General features: G+C 54.1%; 1 protein-coding gene across 4 annotated transcripts; it reads right to left on the reverse strand.

Annotated features, from left to right (window-relative positions):
• Window positions 1-977: 977 nt before the first annotated feature.
• On the reverse strand, window positions 978-19,945 carry LOC140640523 (uncharacterized). 4 transcript variants are annotated; one of them, XM_072840044.1, is made up of 14 exons: window positions 19,583-19,945; window positions 15,668-16,259; window positions 15,056-15,176; window positions 13,290-13,382; window positions 12,280-12,380; window positions 10,816-10,908; window positions 9,429-9,561; window positions 7,829-7,942; window positions 7,440-7,595; window positions 7,000-7,124; window positions 6,325-6,411; window positions 3,081-3,853; window positions 2,267-2,347; window positions 978-1,899 (listed from the first exon to the last, which is right to left on the reverse strand). In XM_072840044.1, the coding sequence occupies exons 1-11, from the start codon at window positions 19,809-19,811 to the stop codon at window positions 6,336-6,338; spliced, it is 1,833 nt and encodes a 610-aa protein (XP_072696145.1). In that variant the 5' UTR covers window positions 19,812-19,945; the 3' UTR covers window positions 978-1,899; window positions 2,267-2,347; window positions 3,081-3,853; window positions 6,325-6,335. The 4 variants fall into 4 exon arrangements, with proteins under 4 accessions (XP_072696145.1, XP_072696144.1, XP_072696146.1 ...); XM_072840043.1 differs by having other exon boundaries at window positions 6,319-6,411; XM_072840045.1 differs by lacking the exons at window positions 978-1,899; window positions 2,267-2,347 and having other exon boundaries at window positions 3,715-3,853; window positions 6,281-6,411.
• Between the last annotated feature and the right edge of the window lie 7,210 nt (window positions 19,946-27,155).

Here is a 27,155-nt window from a genome sequence, read left to right on the forward strand (position 1 = left end):
CGACCCTGTTTATCAGCTGGGATGCAATGAGGCCTGGTAGGGACAGGCCCAAAGAGACAGCAGCGACATGTTGCTAGGCCCCTGCCTCAGCCTAAGGCTCTGTAGACCCTCTGGAAAGGGGGAGCCTCGCTCCTGCAGGCTCACAGGGCTCACAGGGAAGGGGTGTCGAAGATTCTCAGGCTCATCCTTCCAAACATCCTCATCTGTGTCTGAAGGTCGCTCTGTTCCTGTCAGCGCCCCATCTTTGATGTAAAAGACGTAACATTTTCAGCTCTGCTACCCTTAAGATCAGATCCTAGTGCGACTTCCAGCACCCATTCAAAGTGCACTGGTAAGTGGGTTCTCGTGTTGGCAACTAAGGCTCGTCCCACCGGGAGCCCTCGGAATCAGCATGTGGAATGTTCCAGGGAAACTAGGCTGCTTGCCAACTGACCCTCCTTGCCTACTTGTTGAGGATTTGGGGGTGAAAGTCTGCCCCCCACCTCTGGGTCTGTCTCAGGACATCACACCCGATCTCTCCAGAACGGTCCCCCCACCAACCCTCGGGCCGGCAGACCAACAACCAAGGTCAGGACCATGCACACCCGAGCAGAGACGAACCATGTCTACTCCGAGGGGACCAGCTTATTGGTGCGCCCGCAGGGACCAGGGGAAGCCAGCTGGGCAGGGACGGAACGTCAGAGGGTAAGGGGCATTCATTGCTGCAGGAGCATCCTCATGTGACAGGTGACTGGTGTCCAGGCAAGGCCACCCGAGATGGGTCCTAATGCATTTCTGGAAGCTTGGCTGCATCAGTGGCCTGCTGTGAACGAGGTGGAGAGGCAGGAACTGGCCTGACATCATACAGGAGGCTCAGGGAAGGGAAAGTGTTAGAATGGAGTTTTTTTCGTGACCCTGTTCCCCAAAGGGTCCCAAAGGATCCTCTCTAAGGCCACAAGAAATCCCCCATGAAGGGAGTCAGCATCTGCCCCTATAGATATTTTCAAGCTTGTGTTTTATTTCTTTAGACACAATCTGTCCACACTCCACACTATGTGTCTGGTACAGTCAGTGTCTGTGGCAGATATTGTCGCTGTCTGATACAGTCGGTGTCGGGTACAGTCACTGTCTGGTACAGTTGGTGTCTGATACAGTCAATATCTGATACACTCAGTGTCTAATACAGTCAACGTCTGATATACCATATGTCTGGTACAGTTGGTGTCTGATATGCTATGTTCCTGATACACCGTGTGCCTGATACAGTCGGTATCTGATATAGTCACTGTCTGATATAGTTGCTGTCTGATACCCTGTGTGTCTGATACAGTCACCATCTAATGCAGTTATTGTCTGATACAGTCAGTGTCTGAGACAGTCGCTGTCTGATACAGTGTCTGATACTCTGTGTCTGATACAGTCAGTGTCTAATACAGCCAGTGTCTGGTACAATCCATGTCTGATACAGTCAGTGTTTGATACAGTCGGTGTCTGGTACAGTTGGTGTCTGATATGCCATGTGTCTGATACACCATGTGCCTGATACAGTCGGTATCTGGTATGGTCAGTACAGTCACTGTCTGATACCTTGTGCATCTGTTACAGTCAGTGTCTAATACAGTGTCTGATACACCGTGTACCTGATACAGTCGGTGTCTGGTACAGTCAGTGTCTGATATGCCATGTGTCTGCTACACCGTGTGACGAGAGCCGGTCTTTGCAGGCCTGTCTGCTGTCTGCAGGTCCTACTGGGTCTCACTCATGGTTCCTCTGCCCTTGTGTGCTTGCTTATTTTTATACAGAGCTCATTGTCCTTTCCTTCAGAAACTACTTGTAGGAGTGATTTGACGCCCAGAATGAAGGCACTTTCCTCGGGAGACGATCAGTGTTTGCTGCTGCCCAGCCTCAGTCCAGGACAGTCTGAAATAAAACATACGGCTTGAGTTTTTTCTTTTGTCTTTTTTTGGGGGGAGGGGGTGGAATTGCTTGCTTATATAAAGTGATTGGGATGGAAAACCCACATTCAGTGACCCTCCCCACCCAGCCCCATGCCTAGGGCCCTCTCCCCTGGGTCCCAAGGGGTGGGAGATGTGGCTGGTCCCTCGGCTGTCCCTGGGACTCTGCTGCACGCAGGCCTCGGCCGGGCATGCTGGGGCTTCCTGCTCCCTGCCAGCATGGTCCTGCGCTGCTGGGTCAGAAATGACCCCAGGAACACGGTCCTGGGCCTGAGTCAGAGAAGAGAGTGTTCCTCAGGTGTGAGAGAGGGAGAGGAAGGGCTGAGACCCACCAGGATGGCAGCTCAGGAAGGAAGCAGCCTGTCTGTTCTCTCTAGCAGGTGGTGACCCATGGGATGGAGGGTCACATGGACCTGTGGGAAGTCAGAGAAGGACGGAATGAACAAGCCACTTCTTTCTTCAAACATGAGGAATGTGAGACCCTCTAAGGACTCCAGGCCAAAAAGTGTGTCCACCGCAATGAGGGACCAAGCTGTGGCCTGTGGACAAGGCCCACTGGGGTCAGGGCCAGTGGTGATCGGGGCTGTAGGCCAAATCAGTCCCAAAAGACAGAGACCACACAGGCAGCATTGTGCAATAAAATCAGGCCTTGAAAAAAAAAATCTGGGGGCACCTGGGTGGCTCAGTGGTTGAGTGTCTGCCTTTGGCTCAGATCGTGATCCTGGGGTCCTGGGATCAAGTCCCATATCAGGCTCCCCATGGGGAACCTGCTGCTCCCTCTGCCTGTGTCTCTGCCTCTCTCTGTCTCTCTCATGAATAAATAAATAAAATCTTTTTTAAAAAAGACTCTTCCAACTGGAAATCTTTTTTTAAGATTTTATTTATTTGAGAGAGACAGAGAGAGAGAACAGAGGGACAGGGAGAGGGAGAAGCGGGCTCTCCACTGAGCAGAGAGCCTGATACAGGGCTCAATCCCAGGACCCTGAGATCATGACCTGAGGCTGAAGGCAGATCTTAACCAACTAAGCCACTCAAGTGCCCCTGACCTGGAAATTTAAGTTTCTTAAATTCTTTTCAACATCTCCAAGGACAAAAGAAATACAGATGCAAATTGCCTCTATTACACTATGTTAAAGTGCTACGTACCTGAGCCTAGGGAATCTGCTAAAACAGCGTTGAAGCAAGGTCTGGGTCGCAGCCTCTCTTAAATACTGATGTACAGGAACTACTCTTTCATTTTCCAGAAAAGAGAATAACGTGAAGGAGGACAAAGGGAAGGAAAAGGAGAAACGACTTGACAGCTTCTGACTCAGATTAGGCAGAGGCCTGTTCATTGAAGCATTTTCATGCAGTTTGGGGGTGGCAGCAAGCAAGTGTCCCCCCACCTCCATGGGGAGGCGTGGGTGACCAAGGTGACTCCAGCAAAACTGTCCCTCTGCTCACAACTCTTTTGATACCAACTGTGGGAACTTCCACACCAGGCGAGGGTCCAACTGTTCAGTCACCAATCACCAATAGGCTATGTTCGCCTTTAATTCTGATGCTACATCAGACAGTGGTTGGGGCTGCAGGAATCTTGAGGTTCTTCTGGGGTTCATGCCAGCTTTTGGCTGGGTCCTCAGTAGGGTTTCTGGCTAGAACATGAGCATGTGGCCTCCCACAAGGCCTGGCCTGCCTTATTGCTTGGTGGCTGGGGTCAGGGTATTCCTTCTGACAGACGAGTCCAGAACTGAGAAGGATTGGGTTCCTCCTGGATGTCAGGCCACCATTTATGAAGTGGCCACCTGGTGGCCAGGGGCACCCAGATCCTTCTCCATAGGTGGGTGTCGGAGCCACACAACTTCCACAGCCCGAGGCTTCCTGAAGCTCGAGCTCACCTCCACCTCCATTAAGGGCAGTCAGGGAGCTGCCGCCAGATCCTGTGAAGACAAAGACAAACATGGTGGGTCCTCTGCTATCAAGACACGTGCCAGTGAGCAGACAAGACAGCTCTTGGCTGAAGGGAGACTGTGATGTGCATTTCAGGGAAGAAAGTAAGCAACAGACATGGAGGTCTAGGAGCCAGACCTTGGAGGAGGGGAATTTCAACAGATGGGAACGGCCCTCCAGGGAGGTGGAATAGAACAGCAAAGACTAGAGACAGTCTGTTTAAACCATATGAATGCATCATTTTTATGTGGGGAAAATGATCAAATATCAACACTTTCAGAGAAGTCCACCTACAGTCCACCTACAGGCAAAGAAGAGCACAGTGCAGCTAAACCAGTGGTTCTCAAAATACGTTCCATGGAATTCTAGGGCCCTGAGCCCCTTCGGGAGACCTGTGAGATCAAAACTCTTTTCATTATACTAAACCACTGTTTTTGCTTTTCACTGGGCAGACATTTATATCCATGGCCCAAAAGCCATGGTGGATAAAGCTGCTGGAACCTTAGCCTGCGCCAAGATAGTGACAGCAAATTCTACTAGTACCTTTCACCATCATGCACTCACAAAAATAATCCAGTTTCAATTTAAAATGTACTGATAAAAGAGTAAAAACAGTTACTTTTATTAAATCTCAACCGTGAGTACCCAGATGTTTAATATTCCACAGGAAGGAATGCACAGTTCATAGTTAGCCCTTCTACCACACAGAGAAAGACAGTAGCTGCCCTGCGGAAAAGCACCTGTGCAACTGTTTGAGTTACAAGCTGAACTAGCCACTTGCTCTACGGCATACCACTTTTACTTGAAAGAATGACCAACGGACAGACTATTCAGTTGTTGACAGCGATTTCTTGAGAGTGAATGGTGTGAGCTGGCGGCTTCAAAGCAAACAACAGACAGTATTTGTTACCAACAATAAAAATTTGAGCCCTCCAGCGAAAATCAGGATTTTGGAAAACTTGTGTCTTCTACTATGACCCTGGGATTCCCAACAGCTACGGACTCTCCTGATAGGTTCAATGGCAGTTTTAACAATGGTGCTTTTTGGATAAGGTGTGATAAAACGTGCCAACACCTGGATCTGCATCACTGTGGACTGGTATTTGCGATGTTACAAAATCACATATTGGGTAGAAGAGCCACTCAAATGCAAGACAGACCGGCAGATTTTACTACAATGGAACATGCAGATTTCATAAAATTCATCAGGTTGGTTTCAGAATCCATGTCCTAATCATTAATAAACTACCACCTCTCCAGTTTAGTTCTGTTATCAAAAAGTAATAACAACAAATACCTAAAAGAGGCATTAAAATATACTGCCTTGTGGCGCCTGGGGGCTTAGTTGATTAGGCATCTGCCTTTGGCTCAAGTCATGATCCCAAGGTCCTGGGACTGAGCCCCATATCAGGCTCTCTGCTCAGTGTGGAGCCTGCTTCTCCCTCCATCCCTCTCCACTGCTTATGATTTCTCTTTCTCAAATAAATAAATAAAATATTTTTTAAAATGATAAAATAAAATACCCTCCCTTTCTCCAACACACTAACTAGTCTATAAGAGGCTGGATCTGCCTTACATGCTTCAGCCAAAGCATGTCCAACAAGTTGAACACAGCAGCAGATACGAGGATGTACCTGTCTCCTAGTAAGCCAAAGATACTTGTAAAAATATAAAACAATGACACCCATATTATTAAGTTTGTTCTTATTATTACAAGAAACACTTAATTTTTTTCAATTAAAAATCATTATTTGCCATAATGTTAATATGTTATACATTTATTATTTTAAAATAAATTAATATTTCTAAATTAGTGTTATTTTTATATAAATACCAGTTTATTTCCAAATCTATGTATTCACATATAAATAGCATATGTTATCATTTACTTTGTTTACAGTTATTTGATAAATACTAATTTTCTATCTTTATGGATTACTACTATTTTTTTTAAAGATTTTATCTATTTATTCATGAGAGACACAGAGCAAGAGGGAGAAGCAGACTCCCTGCAGGGAGCCCGATGCAGGACTTGATCCCAGGACCCCAAGATCATGACTGGAGTAAAGGCAGATGCTCAACCACTGAGCCACCCAGGTGCCCCGGATTACTACTTATTTTAACAAATACTGTAAATGAATTGTTACTAGATATTACTTGGATTTAATTTCTAATGTAGTAACTCTTAGATGCAATCCCATAAGCCACAGTTCTTTAGTTGAGTAATTGTTCAGAGTAAAGGGATCCTGAGACCAAAACGTTTGAGAACTGCTGGCCGAGAGCACACGGTGAAGTAATGTTCTCTGAAAGCAATGGGACCATGCTCTGGCTGTGCCCCTCGACCTCGTTCCCTCAGCATCCCCCAAGTTCCTGCCCTGGCCACCCGGCCCAGGGCTGGACCCTGCCTTATCGCCTACCCTGGAGGAGCGCTCTGGAGCCTTGCAGCCTCGGTTACCTTTACCAGAGCTGGGGTCAACAGCAGCAGCAGCAGCTTCCCTTGTCCTCGGTCTCCTCCAAGAGCACAGAGCAGCATGGCTGGGCCTGGGTGCTAGGGGGTGGGGAGAGAGCTCTTGTGCACCCGTGACCACCTGGCCTGTGCACCCATGAGTGTGCACAAATGAAGTCTCAACCAGTGTTTTCCAGGATACCTGGGACACTAGCAGATTCCCCAAGTCCCCACCCACCCTTCCCTCCAAGGACCCCTAGACAGCCTACCAGGGAGCCCTGGGAATTCTGGGAACGGGTCAGGACAGGAGGGTCCTGACTCTAAGGATCCTGCCCAGTGAAGCCTGGGAGCAAGAGGCAGGGAGACCAGTCTTCCTTAAGACCCCGGGTGGGTGATGGTCCTACACCACCTGCAGTGTTTTGCTGGGGACTCTGGCCAAGGCCTTGCCATGACTCTTGCTGTTTCCCTCTCTGGGAAAGGGGATCACTGAGCTATGAGACCTGTTTCCCTCTCTGGGAAAGGGGATCACTGAGCTATGAGACTCCAACCTAGGGTTCCCGATACCTGGCAGCGACTGACCCTCCCTGCTGGGGGCCCCTCCTCTCCCCGACCTGGGCCCCTGGCAGTACCCCACCTCCGTGGCTCCCCTCCCCCCTCTACCCACCTCCTACCCCTTATTCTCCCTCATACCTTAAATAATCTGGGAATCTGTCCCTGAAGGACGCCAGCCAGTCATCCACAGTCTCCCTGCCCTTGTTCCCTCTGAGCTGGAAGATCCCCATGATGGGTTCCTGTAGGTTGGCCAAGCCAACGTCCTGCAGGGAGCAGCCAGTGGGTGAGCCCAGGCCCTGTGTTCCCAGCCTCCTCTCTCAGGAGGACCCGTTCGCCTCACCCACCTACAGGCCCACACCCCAGGTCTACCTCAGGCCCCTCACCCGGCCTGTACTGCTGGTCAGAGCGTGAGACATCCCTGCCCCCACCTCACAGCCTTGCCGTGAGAGCAGGTAGCCCAGCGCTGGTGGGCCTGTGTGTGGCTGGGGTGAGGAGAGCACACCTGCCCAGACGGGGGGCCAGGACACAGAACTGGAAGGCCCCCAGCACCCGGCCTTCCCCAAGAGGTCCACACTCACCCTATGCTTCGTGAAGATGTTGTGCAACTTCGTGGTGTCAGTGTTCACCTGAACCAAGATGTCCTCCCACTTCTTGGGCGCCAGCTTCTTGAGGTGGGTGGCCAGGGCCTGGATGTACTCCCCAAAGACCACCACATGCAAACTTCGCATGATGTCCTGCTCCCCAAAACACAAGGAGACAGAGAGGCCTGAGTGGAAGCTGTCCCAGGACATGGTCTGGCTGGCCCTCGGGGGTGGGGGTGGCGGGCTGTTACACGGACTTCTCTGGCACAGGCCTGTCGGGGGCTTGTCTCCCCACCACGAGGCAGATTGAAGCCCTAACTGCCAGGTTTCAGGGGTTCCTGCCTCAGCTTCTGGTCAAGGCAGTCGCCCCCAAGTGGGCCTCCTACCTCATACGTGAGAGTGGAGTACATTTTGGGACGGCCCTCCAGACTCTGCCACAAGGCCTCCAGAGCTCCAACCAGATCCTTGTCCTTCCTCACGAAGTAACCCAGGAGCAGACTCTGCAGACAGGAAGGCCAGACGTCATGGAGGCCCCCGGGCTGCCTGGTCTGGCTGTGCTCTCTGCCCCCTAGACTATTCTGCCCCAGCCTTGAGGGCCCCTCCCCTCCCCACCAGGCGCACACTTCTGGACCAGAAGGGCCCATACCGAGGGAGCCAGAGGCTTACCTGGCTATCTGTCCCAAAGCTCTGTCCACCCTCCTCCTGCTGACTCCTAGGAGTACCCCAGATTCAAACTGCGGCCCTTGACTTGAGCTCCTCCCTGGAGCCCTCCAGAGTCCTCCCGGGTCTCCCTCTCTCTCTGGGTCCCCACAGGACCGTTGCCTGGCTCCAGATCTCGATGATGCCTTCACCCTCCGGATCAGACTCCCAAGACTCAGTTCTCAATGGACGCCAGAGGGGACAGGCAGAGGGGGCAAAGCCAGCCTACTCGGCATTTAACCAGGGGACCTAAGCAAGTCCCAGGCCCACTACACCCCAGTGTCCTATCTGCATGATGAGCCTCATCGGCATCATCTATAAAACAGGGTGCCAAGTTCGGTCCATGTGCTGTGGCTGCTGGGAGTTCTTTTTAGAGGACCCTGGGGCTCTAGATGGGCCAGAACAGAACAGAACAGAACAGAATGCTGGGACGGGGGTGAGGCAAGGCAGTATGCCGGCCATCCTGGAGGAACCTCCCTGTGTCTTCCTAGGTGCTCAAATCTCTGTGGAAAATCCAATGGCAAGTGTCTCCAGAGCTGGTCCTCACCGCGAAAAATGAATCACTGGATAGACCTGCAGGAATGGAGACCCACCCACCAGGACCTCCCATCTTCCACCCAGGAAGCCCCCATTAGAACAGGGCCCTGAACCCCAGATTTGAAGGGAAAACTCTCTCCTCTGGCTTCCACATCCTAGGAGGCCACCTTGCACACTCAAGACTTGACCTGGGGCCAAGCCAGCCCCTGGGTATCCTCAGGGACCTCATCCTCCAGTGTGACAGCTGCAGTGCCAGAGGGGCAGGGACGGAGGCTCTAGGACACACTGAAGGGACCTTGCCTGCCTGGGACGCAGCAGGCTCAAAGCCGGGATCTGGGGGAGGGGGAGCAGATGTCAGGCCTCTGCTGGTCTGGCAGGAGAGCTGTTTCACAGGTGGAGAAAGGAAGAGGGGATAAAGGGAGGTGCCCTCAGCGGGGAGGGAGCCAGGCCTCAGAACAGGAGGAGAGGCCAAGTCCAGCTGCACCCACCCACCCTCCGCACCCACCCACCCTCGTCCCAGCTGGCCCAGCCTGCTGCTCCAGACAAAGAACTCCGGCCTGAGGAAGGCAGAAGGCCTGACCAGGAACCTCTCCAACCAAGTCCGCCACCGGGGCCCTGCCGTGTCCCACCTCAGCAAAGGCTCTGCTGGGCTGGGCAGAAGTCCAGGGAGACACAGGCAGGCGCCTCCTGCCTTGGTTCTCTGGGAACAGAGAAGACCCCACACAGGGCTGGGGCACTGGGGGACGGCACCTTGCACAGGGCTCTGCCCTTAAACAGGAAGTGGTCCCGGCTGTGGCTCTCGATGTCGTGGATGGTGTCTTGCACGACAGCGTCCAGATGTGCCGGCAGAATGTGTGCCCAGCTCAGCTCCTGCCACGTTTCCCTTTTGGGGCAACCAAAGTGATCCATAGGGGTGGCCCAGCGCCTTCCACAGCCCCAGGCTGCACACCAGCCACACCGGTGCCCCTCCGCGCCCGTCGGGCGGCCCTCATCTCTGCTGCTGTTGCTGTCTATCTATCCGGTCCCACTGTTTACCAGTATTTACAGACTGTTGTCTCCACGTGGTTTAAAATGCAAAAGGTACAGTGGAAAACTCGCCCAGAGGCGGCCAATGCTACCGGTGTTTCCCTAGGAAATGGGGTCATACTGTACAACACATGGGTGTCCTCTCCCCTTGTCTCATGGGTGGTCAGTAGGGACCGGCCACCCAACCCGCAGCCTTCCACTGGCCTCGCCCAGAACCTGGACCACACCAGGGGGCCGTGCCTCACACACCCTCTGGCCCCGCCCACGCCCCGCCCCGCCACCCTCTGGCCCCGCCCACGCCGCGTCTCACCGCCCTCTGGCCCCGCCCCACCGCGCCTCACACCCTCTGGCCCCGCCCACACCGCGCCTCACACCCTCTGGCCCCGCCCACACCGCGCCTCACCGCCCTCTGGCCCCGCCCACACCGCGTCTCACCGCCCTCTGGTCCCCGCCCACGCCGCGTCTCACCGCCCTCTGGTCCCCGCCCACGCCGCGTCTCACCGCCCTCTGGCCCCGCCCACACCGCGCCTCACCGCCCTCTGGCCCCGCCCCACCGCGCCTCACACCCTCTGGCCCCGCCCCACCGCGCCTCACACCCTCTGGCCCCGCCCACACCGCGCCTCACCGCCCTCTGGCCCCGCCCACACCGCGTCTCACCGCCCTCCGGCCCCGCCCACACCACGTATCACCGCCCTCCGGCCCCGCCCACACCGCGTCTCACCGCCCTCCGGCCCCGCCCACACCGCCTCTCACCGCCCTCCGGCCCCGCCCACACCGCGCCTCACCGCCCTCTGGCCCCGCCCACGCCGCGTCTCACCGCCCTCCGGCCCCGCCCACACCGCCTCTCACCGCCCTCCGGCCCCGCCCACACCGCCTCTCACTGCCCTCTGGCCCCGCCCACGCCGCGCCTCACACCCTCTGGCCCCGCCCCACCGCCCCTCACCCCCTCTGGCCCCGCCCACGCCGCGTCTCACCGCCCTCTGGCCCCGCCCACACCGCCTCTCACCGCCCTCTGGCCCCGCCCACACCGCGCCTCACCGCCCTCTGGCCCCGCCCACGCCGCGTCTCACCGCCCTCCGGCCCCGCCCACGCCCGGCCGCACCCCACGCACCTGAGGATGCAGCAGTTTGCCAGCACGTGCACCTCGGGGAGGGGCCCAGCAGTGGCGTTCTGGTGGAGGAAGTGGGCGGCCTCGGCCTCGTACCTGCAGTGCGAGGGCGGAGATAGAGCCCCTCCCGCCAGCCCCGCCCCCAGGCCCGCCGGACCCAGCCAGGCCCTCAGGACCCGCTCCCCTCCCCACTTCGCTGCTGCTCTCTTCACAGAGTCACAAATGTGGGTGACAGTGACCGAGAGGTTCACACGGCAGAGTTTACTTGGGCCGGCTCTGTGCCAGGCCCTGCAGCCAGATGCTTCCTAACGACCTTTTCATTTACTGCGCTCCGGGATCGTTTGTGATAAATGCTTTCAGAACCGGATGGGAGTGGTTTTTTCCCTTTGGCTAATGCAGTATTTGAGAGGCCCGCCCTCCCAGCCCGGCCGGCCCCCTGGGAGAGTCGGAGTGAGGCCTAGAGGAAGGGGGGGCTGGCACCCCGAGCCTGGGCTGGGCCCCTGAAGCGGCCCTAGAGCAGGGAGAGGATCAGGGACAGCACGCTGCTTCCCAAAGGCAGGAGAGAAGGCGCGTCCTCACTTAAGTCCCAAGAACAAGGATCAAACTGGCTACCTAACCACATTTTCTTTTCTTTCAAAGATTTTATTTATTTATTTATGATAGTCACACACACACACACAGAAAGAGAGAGAGAGGCAGAGACACAGGCAGAGGGAGAAGCAGGCTCCATGCAGGGAGCCCCACGTGGGACCCCATCCCGGGTCTCCAGGATCAGGCCCTGGGCCGAAGGCAGGTGCTAACCCACTGAGCCACCCAGGGATCCCCCAACCACATTTTCATAAGTATTTAAAACCTGGCTGATTTCACCTAAAAATACACATCTCTGGTCTCTGTTAAGTAACCTGCTTAGTGTTTGCCCCATTAAGGAGCCCATCCTAGGTGAACACAGCCACTCTGAAGGCCCCAGAGAAAAGAGCCTCGTGATGTGGTCTACACAGTGCTTCCTCCGAGACATGCTTGGGGCCTGAGGCACCCACACACTGACCCTGAACCCAGCCCTAGCCAGTCAGAAAGAGGCGGGGTCCCCACCCAAATCCTAGACTGGGGCAGAGCTGGGTGTGTTCCATCCTGCTGTCCAGTAGGGGAGCCACAGCCCTGCGTGGTGTTTAAAGGTCAATTAATTAAAATTAAATAAAATTTAACTGTAGTCCCTCCATGGAACTAGCTCGACAGCCACAGGAGGCTAGAGCCACCATGTCACATGGGATATTTCCAGAGGGAAGGTAGGAGGTGAAACAGGCCAAACTGGGAGCACCCAAAGCCAATGCCAGAAGCTTCCCCTGCTTCGGGAACTGGCCAAACACCCGCTGGCCCATGGTTAGAAGCTTGGTTAGCACTCCAACTGGGGTTTGGTCGACCCAGTCACCCACGCCTCCTTCTCTGGGCAAGGACCACCTTTTCACTTACCTTTTCAGAAACTTTGAAAATGTTTCCAGAACCATGGATTGCACCTGGCTAGTGATAGGTAGTCCAATGGGTTGTACTGCATTAATGTTTTCTTCCAGCAGCTGTCAATCAAAATAAATGGGCTCTCAGGGGGACCCAGGGACCAGTCACAAAGCCAGTGGACCCTAGGAGAATATGTCCCCCCCCCCCCCAACTTTGTACCTGACACACCTGTCCTTGCAGGAAGGGCTGGAGTGCACAGGCCACCCCCCCACACCTCCCTGCCAGGCTGCCTGCTGCAGATGGCAAAGAGTAGACACCTCCCACCAGGCCCTCACTGCCCCTCCCAAGCCCACCTGTCTTGCCAGGCCTCTCTCCCTTGAACCCTCCACTGTATCCTGCCATCAGCCAGACTGAACAACTTCCTCATCTCCACACAGGGCTAGGCTTCTCCTGTGGGTCCCGGAAGCTGTCCCAGCCCCACCTGACACTGAACAGCGCTGCTTGGGATAAAGGCATTAAGAATGCTTAAGAGCACCTCCTCTTCTCCCTCTAACCCTGAGCGGTCAAGAGAAGAAACAGAAACCCCCTGCACCGGATCCTCTAAAAGAAGAGCGCCAGCCCCAACACACACCCACTGGTGGCCTCTCCACCCCCAATGGGCTGCTCAACCCTCTCCCCGAGGTGTCCCCAGACACGGGTCTCTCTCTATGCAAGTCCTCCCTGAGGTTGGAACGGGCTTCATGAGCAGAGACATTCCAGGAGGAGGCCTCTCCCCAGAAGAGATGCCCCCCAGCCCTGTGCTAGGACCTCATCTGCCTCTGCCCACCGCCCTCAGACACTGACACTTTGATGCCCGGAGCCCCAACCTCCAGTGTGCCACTCATCCTTGCTGCACATGGGCCCCACCACCCATCAGCCCGTCACCCCCTCACCCCAGTCCTTCCAGGGCCCCTCCCTTCCAAGCCGGGTGCTCAGGAAGGGCCAGGAACCCTGCATGGTGGGCTGGAAAAGTGCCGATGGGCATGTACCTGGAAGATTTCGATAAACGTCGGGCAGGAAGCCTGGGCCCATGTTTTCCAATCACAGATCAGGACATTTTCTAGTTGTTCCTCCAAGCTTTCCTGCCCAGAAAACAGTGAAAGCAACTTCTATCCCCATGCTCCTCTCTGGGGCACACCAGGCCCAGCTCCAACGGAAGACAGGAGCGAGGGTGAGAACCAGAGCCAGCAAGGGGGACCATTGACCAGCGGCCTGAAATCCCCCCACCCTGATGGTCCCATAACCGAGTCAAACTCCTCTTTCACGGCCTCCAGCCCTCCATCCATCATGGATGGCCTGTGAAGCACCTTCTAGATACACTGTCCTCCTCGATCCTGGCAGGGTGATTGCGCCCATGCCCCACACACTCATTCACCCGTAGGCACCGAGCAGCTGCCACTCCTGGGCAGCCAGAGCCCTTTCATGAGGGTACCCGAGAGGGGCTCCCAGAGACCCACAGCCCCGGGGCACACAGGGGCGGTGGACTGCTGGGGACCAGGCGGCTCCAGAGAGACCCGGGGCACTGAGGACCAACTCCTGGCCAAGAACCCAAGTGTGACCTCCCCACCCGACCACGGCAGTGATAAAGGGGAAGGTTCCCTGAGGAAGCTGTCCTCCTCATCTGGACTTGCACACGGCCAGTGCAGTGCAGTCTTGGGGGGGCTCACACTGGCTGCCCATGCTCCCACCCAAGTTTCACTCTTAGCCCAGGAGGCCTGCTGGGTCCTCGGCAGGCCTAGGCCTTCTTATCTGGAGAAGGGGATCGCCTAGAAGTGAATTCTCTCTGGCTCAGCCCTCAGCACTTTCCCACTCCTACCCCACCCCAGCCACACCCTGCCCTCCTCCTGGGTCTGGTCCAGAGAGGATCCCAACCCCACGTCCAGCTGATGCCAGCCCTCGCCTGGCACAGGTGCCCGGGGATGTAACGGCATCACTCCCACTTGGCCTCTTGACAGCACCACCACAGTAAGGCGCGTTGTCACGTTCGTCCTGGCTGCGTGTCTGAATGGACCACTGGACACTACCACGTGGCCCTTGACAGGTGCAGAGTGGGAGAGCAGGGAATAAGCCCTGTCTTCCTTAATTCAGCTCAGACTGCAACGCCACAGTTTCGGGGAGGACCATGAAGGAAAGAGGGCCTCAAACCCATGTGATCCAAGGAACCCAAAAAAGGCTCGGCATTTATATACCAGTTACTGGAAAAATCTCAGCTAAATCGATACGGATTCTTTACCTTACTGTCATAAAGCTTAGTTTCTCAGTCTGTTAGCTAAGAATGGCCGAGAGCCTCCCTGCAATCCCCAAACATCTCTTCCACAAGTCCCTAGGACGCGCGACACATCTGTGCCAAGACCAGGGGTGCCCTTATAGGAAATCACGTTTCAACCCCAGTAGGAGACTGTGATGTCCCCTTGAGTCCTCACTGTGTCTGCGTGGATTAACCGCAGGCGCCCACCTGAGGCCCGCTGGCCCTGCTCCGTAGCCCCCGGTGTGGAAGGTGCCGGACTGCACTCACCAGTCAAGGCAGAGACCTGTGGCCTGGTGCTCTCCCTACAGGCCCACTAGGCAGGGTTCCTCCCACCGTAGAGCCTCGGCACACTCTCACTTCCCATGTGACAGTGCTCAGGGCACAGAATCAGCACACCACCCCTCAGCCCCCCACCCAGGACCCACCCTAGCCCATTCCCTTGCCTGCTGTTCCCCAGATGCAGGACGGGGAGGCCTCTGGGTGAGGGATACTCCTGGATCCATTTACCTGTATTAGTCCCACCAGCTTCTTCTGCATTCGGGACATCCAGGGAACAAACGTCACAGAATCTAAGAGGTGCCTGACCGCGGGCTCCTGGGAGGTGGGAGGTGCACTCACAAGTGTCTTCCTGATGGGTCGGAAGGAGCCATGGGGCAAAGAGCTGAGCTGGGGCTAGGGTGTGGAGGTCAGCTCGGCGCTGAGGGCAGCGGACTCTAAGCTGGGTCCTGCCTCCTGCCGGCCTGTGCTGCCCTCTCCCCACCCCTGCACAGGACCCAGTGACTGCAGAGGGCAGCTGGGCTGAGAAAGGGAGCCAGAGGCTCTATTGGTGTAGACAAGTCTCCGTGTTCTCTCTCTCTCTCTCACACACACACACATGCACAAAACATGCTAACACATCCACACATGCTATACAACAAACACACCAACATACACACACACACATGTGCGCACACGCTGTCCCCAGGACCAACTGCATCCTCCCTTCTCCGGCCACCAGTCCCACCCCAGTGGCCCCTCCAAAGGTTCTTTGTTGACCACAGTCCTACAGTCCTGGCCTGAGGGTCCTCACTCAGAGTGGTGGCCTCACCCAACACTGCAAGGTCCCCCAGGAGGACTCACCCTGGCTCCCCAAACAACGTTATCTTGGCCCAGGAGTACAGCATGTGACAGCTTTCCCTGTTGGTGCCAAAGGAGTGCATGAGCTCCCAGAGGCGGTTGAGGAGGACCTCCTGGAAGTGTGTCCTGTAGACCTTCCAGAGCTGGGGCCCCAACAGGCTGGCCCGCGGGGACCTCAGGCCCTGTGTCACAGCCTCTTCTAGCTTCTCCAGGTACAGGTCCACCTGGTCGCCAGGGCCCAGGGCAGGCACTCTGGCCTCCACATCACTTCTCAGCAGCTTCTCCAGCTGATTGCCCCAGGCGGCAACTCCGCCATCCTGGAGGTCACCATCCTGGAGGTCACCATCCTGGAGGTCACCATCCTCCCAGCTCTGGTGCTTCTCCTGTGTCCACTCTATGGTGCCCAGCACAGCCTGGATCTTTAGCTCCAGCTCCGGGCAGTACTCAGTGCCCTCCAGAGCCTGCTGGACCACCTGCCACATGCTCTGGGCCACAACCTGGTACAGGGATTTGCAGTCTTGCCCTTGCTTTACCAATGTCGGGATGCTCAGGTAGGCCTCCAGGAACTGCCCATCCTGGACCAACTCGGAGAAACCTGGAAGAAAGGAACCCAAAAAGATGGGTTTTCGAAGAAAAGAAGCACTCCCTTCACAGAGAAGGAGGTCCAGCAGAGGTAGCTGAGAATGTTCTAGAAAGAGGTTCTCCAAAGAAATGTGCATCAGGACCACCCAGAGGGCTCACCCAAGCCCAGGCTAGAATGTGTGTTTCCAATGGGTTATGGAGTCCAGGAGATGCTAACAGTGCTGGTCCTGAAACAACCTGCTATGCCCAGAGGGAGAGATTGGAAGGGAAGGATTCCGCTTTGGATCCCAGAGGAGCCTCTGCAAGATACCCCAGCCTCTAGCTGCAAGAGACAGGCTCTAGTGACACTCAAAACCAAAAGGGGGGGGGGAGGCACTTGAGTGGCTCAGTTGGTTAAGTATCTGCCTTCAGCTCAGGTCGTGATCCTGGAGTCCTGGGATCCAGTCTGCATCAGGCTCCCTGCTCAGTGGGGAGCCTGCTTCTCCCTCTCCTTCTGCCCCTCACCCTGTTTGTGTTCTCTCTCTCTCACAAATAAATAAAATATTTAAAATAAAAATAAACTGAAAGAGGAATTGGTGGGCAGGGTTGTCCACAGCAATTGAACACCTGGATGCCAATTCTTATGGACTTCTACTTGAAAGGGCATTTTTGAACTTTAGGTTCTCCCTGAAATTTTCAAAATAAGAGGGCATTTATACTTCAAACTGGGACTCAGAGTGCCTTTCTATTGTCAAGGGTGAATGCATGTTCTCCCCTTTCCTATTCCTCCTTCCTGACAGCTGGGATGCACATGTGATGCCAGAAGCTGGGCAGCCATCTGGGGCCATGAGACAAGAACCCCATGTGGAGGATAGTGGAGGAGTACGATGGAGAGCTTCTGGGTCTCTGAGCACTGAGGAGCCCTGGACCACCTACCCAAATCTTCCATGAGAGAAGCAAATTTTATCTTGCTTAATCTTAAGCCAGTAGTTCTTTGGTCTCTCAGTGAAAGCAGCTGAACTTATAATAATAAGAATTGAAGAGGAGTGCAGTAGGGGATGGAAATTACTTTGAACCAGAGCAGGACAGCCTTCCATGGCATGCAACTATTTAGGGATGAGAATTCCCTACCTAGTTCTCCTAGATAGCTCCTCGTGGATAGTAATTAATCAGATTAGACTTAAACTCAGAACTGTAGCCCCTGGAACTTAGATGGTTTTACCAGATGCAGGGCTTTTCGACATCATTGTCCTTCTGTCCGGAGCTGCACTGTCCAGCACACCAGCCCCGAGCCACACACGGCTACTTGGGCACTTGAAATGCCAAAACTGAGCTGTGCTGTCAGTGTAAACCACACACCAGATTGCAAAGACTTATCAGGGGGAAACCAAAAAAAAAAAGGTAAAATGTCTTAATTCTAACATCAATTGAATGTTGAAACATGTTGAAATACTACATCAGCTATATTGGGCTAAATGAAATATATCACTAAAATTAGTTTCATCTTTTTCTTTTTATATTTCTACTGTGACCCCTGAAAACTTTAAATTACTGAACGGCTCCCACTCTGTTTCTACTACTCTGGAGCACTCTCACCCCTCCCCTGTAACACGGAGCTCCTGTTTATTCTACACCGACCTGGCTGTTTTCTGGCTATGATCCCCCTACCCCAAAACAGAAGAGCTGCCCTTACAAAGCTGGGGTCTCCCGGGCTTCTTACAAACACCGCTGTGTTGGTACTATTTGTGTAGCACAGACACTGGTGGGGATGGACGTGGCAGGCAAAGGCAGACACGGGGTGTCCACTGTCACGTCATCCACACGCCCCAGCAGGCCCATCAGGCTATGCACAGCTTGGCTGCTCCAGGCCAACTGACCATCTCCCGGCATCCCAGGCCAGCAACACATAGGGCCAGCAGAAAAAAAAAGTGAAATGACCCTGAAAAGTGACCATCCTGGCAAGGATGCCCCCATGCCACCAGGCACAGGGTTAGTGAGGACGTAGGAGGCCCTCAAAGATCCCATTACCTGTGAATCAACTGCTAAATACTTGTTCCCTCTTCGGAACCATGTCAGTCACCATCCAGATGCCAGAGATAGAAAGGCAGTGGTGACACCTCGTCCCTCCGTGACCCCATGCTCCCATTGCAATTCTGCAACTTCCCACTGACCTCAGAAACTCTGAAGCATTTTCTCTTCAGGAAAACACTCCCTTGATTACAAAGGTACCAGCTTCTCGCAGAAGACCAGCCCCCTCCCACAAGCCCACTAGGGACCAGAGCCTTAATAAACAGCCCCGGCCAGCCCTGCTGTTGCACTCAGGGTCACTTAGCAAGCTTTCCTGGGCACAGACACAGGCTGAGTCATGGAGACACAGACATGGCTTGGACACAGACACTCCACACACGGCTCCCTTCCCACCCCAGGCCTCTCTTCTCTCACTCCGGTAGCCCCAAAGCCTGGGCACAATCTAGCAGCCAGCTCTGCTGGCCTGCATTTTATTTTATTTTTTTAAAGAATTTATTTATTTGAGAGAGAGCACACAAGCAGGGAGAGGGGCAGAGGGAGAGGGAGCAGCAGGCTCCCCCAACTACAACTCCAGGGCTCCATCCCAGGACCCTGGGATCATGACCTGAGCTGAAGGCAGATGCTTCACCGACTGAGCCACCCTACCCCGGCGCCCCTGCCAGCCTGGATTTGAAACTTGACCTTCTCACTTGCTGTGGGTCCCTGGGCAAATGACTCTACCCTCCGAACCTTGGTTTCATCAGCTTTGAGATGAGCTTTGTGTAGGAGCCCACGGTGAGTCTCACAGATGTGATGACTCCTGGCTGGTTCACTCTGCTTTGGTACTTCTCTTGCTCCCCCAGCCTGTGTGAGAGACCCCCTGGGCTCAGCAGCCCACCCCAGCCCTGTGACAGCCCTCTGCATGGCAGGTGGTGGTCAACAAGCCAGTCCCATTCACTCCATGTTGGACACTCCGGCCATGGGAAGGAGGTATCTCATCACTGTGCCCGGTCACCTCCAGGCACCCAGAGCAACATCCAGGAGGGTGGCAGACAGTAAATACCAAATGAAAGGATGAATATATGAGCAAAAAAAATGAAGAAACAGGACAAAGACTCCTATCAGATATAAAGGCAAGAACCAGGGGCGCCTGGGTGGCTCAGTCGGTGAAGCGTCTGCCTTCAACTCAGGTCATGATCTCGGGGATTGAGATCCTAGGATTGAGGACCACATGGGGGGCTCCATGCTCAGTGGGGAGTCTGCTTCTCTGCCCCTCCCCCAGCCCATAAATAAATAAATAAATCTTTAAAAATAAATATAAAAAATAAATAAATATGGCAAGATCCATACCTTTGGAAGTTTCTGGTGGATCAGTGACATTTTTGTCTCCTTTATTTCTGCGCAGTACTCTCAGAAACCCTGCAATCTTGCTCAGCTTCGAAGAATGGCCTTTGGGCTCTTGTCTCTGGTGCCCCTGAGCCTCACTGGGCAGGAATTGTTGGAGCTCGAAGCCTGCTTCTCTTCCTTCCAGCCTGGCTTTCTTCTTGCCCCAGTGGATCTTCATTTGGACACAGGCCATCTTCCTGCCTTTGTGCCTGACAGCAACCTGGCCCTACACACACACTCTGGCTCTGGCAGACTTGCAAATCATGGAATTTCCTTCTTTCTCCACCCAAGAAAAGAAACAAACAAATGAGAGGAAGCTTAAAAAAAAAAAAAAAAAAAAAAAAAAAAGGTGTGGGGACGCTTGGGTGGCTCAGAGGTTGAGCATTTGCCTTCAGCTCAGGGCTCAGGGTGTGATCCTGGGATCCAGGATGGAGTCCCTTGTCCGGCTCCCTGGTGGGAGCCTGCTCCACCCTCTGCCTATGTCTCTGCCTCTCTCTGTGTGTCTCTCATGAATAAATAAATCTTAAAAAAAAAAAAAATGAGAGGAAGCTGATGACTGCGTCTAAAAATATAATATTAACACTTCTCAATTTTTCCCCAAATTTCACAGACCAGGACTTTTGGTCTGAGCAAAGATGGAAGTGGCAATCTCATTGTTCAGTCCAGGAACGTTTCCCTGACCTTTGGTCAACCTCAGGTTAGAGCCAAGGCCGTAAAGTTAGGCACATCATGCGAACGAAGCCTGTGGTCACAGTGGACCACCATCACCACCACCACCACCACACTCCCACCCACCATTGATTGCTGTCAAAAAGTAAGAATACACTCCTGTTCAGGTTTTTATAAAAATCTATCATTGGGATGGGGATCCCTGGGTGGCTCAGCAGTTTCGCGCCTGCCTTTGGCCCAGGGCGCGATCCTGGAGTCGCAGAATCGAGTCCCACGTCGGGCTCCCGGCATGGAGCCTGCTTCTCCCTCTGCCTGTGTCTCTGCCTCTCTCTCTCTCTCTCTCTCTCTCTCTCTCTATGTCTATCATAAATAAATTAAAATTAAAATTAAAAAAAATCTGAACACCCTCTTTTAAAAAAAAATCTATCATTGGGGATCCCTGGGTGGCTCAGCGGTTTAGTGCTGCCTTCAGCTCAGGTCGTGATCCTGGGGTCCCGGGATCGAGTCCTGCGTCGGGCTCCCTGCATGGAGCCTGCTTCTCCCTCTGCCTGTGTCTCTGCCTCTCTCTCTGTGTCTCTCATGAATAAATAAATAAAATAAAATCTTTAAAAAAAAAAAAAAAAAAGGAAGGTGCAAACAGCTGGCTCAGGCCAGAACCCCTTCAGGGGCGGGGCCCAGTGGAGGTGAGGGGGCATTAGGAGCAAGCCTGCCCCTCCTGCCAGGGAGCCGAGGGGGTGTCAGGGGCGGGGAGGACTCGAGTTCAACAGGGTGTGTGCAACCGGCCAGGCAGCCCTTGAACTAGAAGAGAGGGAGGGAAGGGGAATCCACCCAGGCCGTAGCTGTAGGCTGCGAGGAGACCCCGGGCAGTCTTCTAAGAGCCTGTTTTATTATCAGGCTTCTGTGCACACAGAACAAAACTTTGGGTTTTTTCTCCTGTGGATCTGTCTTGTGTTATTTAATTATCTGTCCCGCTGCAAACCTTGAGGGTAGAGAAGGATTTTTTCTTCCCCTACAACACTCATCCCTCCAAATCCCCACCCCTACCCAGCTGCGTGAATCCCATCTTTCTTCAAACCAGGCTCCTCTGCACAATCTCACAGGCCTTGTCGTGAGGGACTCCATTCAGCATTCTAGAACAGTGCCTCATTTCCGAGGACTACTTTGGCTTATTTGCCATTCCCTGGGTTCATTACTTCTTGCTCACAGAGACAGAAACACACACAGAGCCACACTTTACTAAGGGGCACACAGTTTACAGACACACCAAGTTCTCGGGGATTTGGGCACTGCCGTAAACACACAATACAATATCCTCCCCATGTGCTGCAAAATGGGGCTCCTGTCCTGAGCTGGGTGTTTTCATGGGGCACCTCCCTCACTCCTTGACAGCTCTATGAGGCAGGCCCTAAGTGAGATGCATGGGACAAGGAGATGCCCTGAGGCCTGGAGCTAGAAGGTACTGGAACCGGGATACATGCCCCATAGGGAGCCTCCATAGCCGCTCCTCCTAGAAATGCTGTTGAGGAGGGGAAGGCTCCCAGGGTATCCCTGTTTTCCTGACTCAAAGGCTTTGGGGCTATGAATGTATCCAAAATCTGGAACCAGAAAGATGCTCCACGTCTGGACTGATGTGCTTCCCCTGGTCACACACCTAGATGAGAGTACTCACAACATGTTCAGACGTAAGGGACCAACCTTGGGCGGTCACAGCTAAGTGGCCGCGGGACATGTGTCCAGCAGGATGGCTTGTGAATGCTGGCACCCCGCACACAGTTCTCTAGGAGTCCGAGATGAGCTTTGGAACAGGGCTGTCTCTAATGGGCATGGGTGGCAAGACTTTGGTGCCCTGCCTGGGTCTGGAAGCTTGGGCATGAGGCACACCTCAATTCTGGGGTGCCCCTCACCCCGCTCATCTGTAGCACAAAACAAGCAACCCCAGAAGCTGCAAAGCTTCGTGAGTCTCAGGTCCAAGTGAAGGCGGGGGTCCAAGAACAAAACAATCCCCTCAGTCGAGCTTGGGGCCAACAAGAGGAGCCACCGTCTCTATCACTAGATGCCTTGCACCGTGAACTCATGAACTCCAGGCTGACCAGCTTCTAGGAGTGAGAAGGTGGGTCTGGCAGCCTGGAGAGAAACAGCCCCGGGGATTTCCAGAGGCGCCTTCCATCCAGGGAGGGGCAGGTTTTACTTTCAGTTTTGTTAGCTCTTACTGGTTTTCTGCAGTTTCTCAGAAACCTCCAGGAAATTCTCATTTATTTTGCTCAAAACACAAATTGGGTGGGCTCACATGACACAAAAAAAAACCCCTCCTCCCTGTGGGGTTTCCAGGCTCTTAGAAGACTGCCCGGGGTCTCTTCGCAGCCTACAGCTACGTCCCCTTCCCTCCCTCTCTTCTAGTTCAAGGGCTGCCTGGCCGGTTGCACACACCCTGTTGAACTCGAGTCCTCCCCGCCCCCAACACCCCCTCCTTGGCAGGAGGGGCAGGCTTGCTCCTAATGCCCCCTCACCTCCACTGGGCCCCGCCCCTGAAGGGGTCCCGGCCTGAGCCAGCTGCTTGCACCTTCCTTTTTTTTTTTTTAAAGATTTTATTTTATTTATTTATTCATGAGAGACACAGAGAGAGAGGCAGAGACACAGGCAGAGGGAGAAGCAGGCTCCATGCGGGGAGCCCGACGCAGGACTCGATCCCGGGACCCCAGGATCACAACCTGAGCTGAAGGCAGCACTAAACCGCTGAGCCACCGGGGCTGCCACCCTGCTTACACCTTCCTACAGCACAAGTGAGCTCCAGACAGACTCTGCAGTGGCCACTGCTACAACCCCAGCTTGTCACCGGTCCCACCACTCTAAGGCACCCCCCAATCCTCCAGTGCCCCTTCTCTCCCTTGGAACCTAAATCCCAAAGCTTTCCAACTAGGTTCACCAAGCACCTCCTCCTTTTCTCGCATCAGATGGACGGAACTAGGACCTTGGCCGTCCATCCTGTGGGGCCCATGCCTGGGAAAGGGGCCCCTCCGCCCTGGGGGAGAGGCAATGTGCCAAATCCATCAAGGTTTTATTTATTTATTTTTTAAAGATTTTATTTATTTATTCATGAGAGACACAGAGAGAGAGACAGAGACACAGGCAGAGGGAGAAGCAGGCTCCGTGCAGGGAGCCCGATGTGGGACTCCATCCCGGGACTCTAAGATCACGCCCTGGGCTGAAGGCAGGCGCCAAACCGCTGAGCCATCCAGGGATCCCCCCCATCAAGGTTTTAAATGGACGTACACTCGGACCGAGCAATTTCACGATGAAAACATCCGATGTCCCAACAGAAAGGTACGAATTCACTCCACAAAGAGGACCACGTGTCTTCATAAAAGCTGAAGCCACCTGTGGGCTGAAATGCGCCAGGAAGGAAGGGGTCCGACAAACCGTCCACAGCACCAGAACAATCAGGACTCCCACAGCCACAGACAGAAATGAGGCTCACCTCTGAGACGCACAACACAAGGAAGAGCCCGGGGGGTGGGGTGCACACAGCTTCTAGAAGTCACCTCTGCTCCCTGCTCAGAGCACACCTTCCTTGTCTTCAAAGCCGGCAAGATCCCATCTCTGACCGACCGACCAGTCATCAGCTCTCTCCCTCTGGCCACACCCGGGAAACGCTGTCCACCTCTAAGGACTCATGTGATGCCATTGGGACATCCTAAGTCACATCCACTCCGTCCCTTTCTCTACACGTCCCAGGGATTAGAGTGGAACATCTTCACACCTTTGCCATTACTCTGCCAACCTCAGTAGTACAGGCTAGAGACTGCTCCTGGTCATACCCAGAGAAAGTCTCACTCCTTTATTTATTTTTTTTTAATTTTTATTTATTTATGATAGTCACAGAGAGAGAGGCAGAGACACAGGCAGAGGGAGAAGCAGACTCCATGCACCAGGAGCCCGACGTGGGATTCGATCCCGGGTCTCTAGGATCACGCCCTGGGCCAAAGGGAGGCGCCAAACCGCTGCGCCACCCAGGGATCCCCCTCACTCCTTTAAAAAAAAAAAATTATTTATTCATGAGAGACACAGAGAGAGAGAGAGGCAGAGACACAGGCAGAGGGAGCAGCCGGCTCCCTTCTCGATCCCAGGACCCTAGATGACTCCCTGAGCCGAGGGCAGATGCTCAACCGCTGAACCCCCCAGGTGCCCCGTCCTCAGTCCCTTCTATGGTTGCATCCTGCATCCCCTGTGAGGACAGACCACGGTCTACTCAACCATTCCCTTCCATTGGAAAATAAATAGAATTTTCTCTCAAGTCCACTTTAAGATAAGCCCAGTGGGGGGATCCCTGGGTGGCGCAGCAGTTTGGCGCCTGCCTTTGGCCCAGGGCGCGATCCTGGAGACCCGGGATCAAATCCCACATCAGGCTCCCGGTGCATGGGGCCTGCTTCTCCCTCTGCCTGTGTCTCTGCCTCTCTCTCTCTCTGTGACTATCATAAATAAATAAATAAAAATAATTATTAAAAAAAAAAAAAAGATAAGCCCAGGGGAATCCCAAACACACATTTTAACATTTACCAGTTACTGATTATATAGCTGAAATAAAGATTTTTAGCAAGCAGCAAATTCTACACTGGCTCCCTGACCCACGGAATAAAGGTGTTCTGGATAGGAAAGAGCTAAGTAGAGGCCAATCAAAAATAAAACAAGTGCTCAGGGGAATCCTAGAGATGAGGATGCCGTCAAAGACAGAAACACACTCGCATCTAACTCGGGACAGAGATAACCCTGCCGTCCAGCCCCAGCCCTGCCAGTCCCACCCCTTGATGCTAAACCCTCCCTCCCAAAGCATTTGAAATGTGCTTGCTCGCTTCTGTTCCCGCCACTGCCCCACCCAAGCATCCCCACCTCAGACCCGAGACAGCAAGAGTGTCCTGCAGGATCTCGGGGCTCCCCTTCCAGGGCTGATCTTGGTGTTCAAATGCAGATCTGGTCAACTCACCTCTACCCAGCCAGTTTCCTGTTGCCCAAGGACTCAGTCACCATTATGAGGGGACCTTGAAGTCCCAAATAACTTTGGCCCATCCCACCTCCCCACCTACCAGTGCCCTCGCGGCCTGCTCCTGTCCTCTTGCCCACCCGCTCCCCTCACTCTCCTGCTCCTCCTGCAGGAGGCCTGCCAGCCCCGCAACAAGAGCTAAACAGCCTGATGTAGGCCCCATGGCCCCGACCTTATCTACCTCCTGACCTCTACTGCATCACCATGCAGCAGCAGCGCACTTCTGGAAAGCTGGTCAGCAGCGTGAGCTCGGGCCTCGGTTCACCACTGCATCCTGGTGCCAGGCAGGGCCTGGTGCACCCAAGGTTTGGTCAAGAGTCGCTGAATGAGTGAATGAGCATGTGGATGAAGGCGCCTCTAGGGCCCCTCCACCAGCACCCCTCCTGCCGGAGTGGGGGCTGGGCCAGGGCCCTTCAAAGCCCTCTGACTCTGAGGCTGGGCGACTCCCCAGGTTTTGCCCCCATCTCAGGAGCCTTGGGCCTGACATCAGCCCCACCCCCCCGCCCCCATCGCCTCCACGAGCAATCATATTTCCATGAAGAAAGGCCTGAAGCTCCGAGGTGGGCGGTGCCCCCTGAGTGTTGCCTAAGCCAGGTTGGGGCTGGGTGAGAAGGCTCTCCCCTAATGTAGGAAAGATGTTAGGGTTCAAAGCCACGACCAAGAAAGAATTCTTGAGACATCTTTGGTGCAAAAAGGTGATTTTATTAAAGCACAGAGACAATGGGGATGCCTGGGTGGCTCAGCAGTTTAGCGCCTGCCTTAGGCCCAGGGTGTGATCCTGGAGACCTGGGATCGAGTCCCACATCAGGCTCCCTGCATGGAGCCTGCTTCTCCCTCTGCCTGTGTCTCTGCCTCTCTCTCGGTGTCTCTCATGAATAAATAAATAAAATCTTAAATAAATAGATAAATAAATAAAATCTTAAAAAAAAAAAAAAAAAGCACAGGGACAGGACCTATGGGCAGGAAGAGCTACACCGGGGTCATGAGGAGGAGCCCGTTATACACTCTCAAGTTGCGAGAGGGTCAGGGAGACTGTGAGTCTCTCAGGGATATATATATATTTTTTTAAGATTTTATTTATTCATGAGAGAAAGAGGTAGAGACACAGGCAGAGGGAAAAGTAGGCTCCATGCTGGGAGCCCAACGTGGGACTCATCCCCAGACCCGGGATCACGCCCTGAGCCCAAGGCAGGTGCTCCAAGGCTGAGCCACCCAGGCGTCCGTCTCTCAGGAATTTTGGAAGCAAGGTTTCCAGGACCTTGAGGGGGCCAACTATTGTTGGGAAAAGGTCATTTATTACCATCTAATAAAACCTGAGGCATGAGACCCTTCACATGTATGTGGGTGGGTCATATGCTTGGGGGGGATGATCACCAACGTGCATTTTGGGGGGTTTAGAGATAAAGGAAATTTTTTTTAAATTTTTTTATTTATTTATGATAGTCACACACACACACACAGAGAGGCAGAGACACAGGCAGAGGGAGAAGCAGGCTCCATGCACCGGGAGCCCGATGTGGGATTCGATCCCGGGTCTCCAGGATCACACCCTGGGCCAAAGGTAGGCGCTAAGCCGCTGCGCCAACCAGGGATCCCAATACAGGAAATTTTTTTTTTTTCCGATACAGGAAATTTCTAAAGGAACTTTTATTTATATATGTTTTATAATTTTATTTATAACTTTATTTGTGAATTTATTTATTTGGCGGGGGGGGAGTGAGGAGCAGAGGGGGAGGGAGAAGCAGGCTCCTCGCTGAGCAGAGAGCCTGAGGACACATGGGACTCCATCCCAGGTCCCAGGATCATGACCTGAGCCCAAAGCAGACACTTAAC

Source organism: Canis lupus, chromosome 9 (genome assembly GCF_048164855.1).
Source record: "Canis lupus baileyi chromosome 9, mCanLup2.hap1, whole genome shotgun sequence".
NCBI lineage: Eukaryota > Metazoa > Chordata > Mammalia > Carnivora > Canidae > Canis > Canis lupus.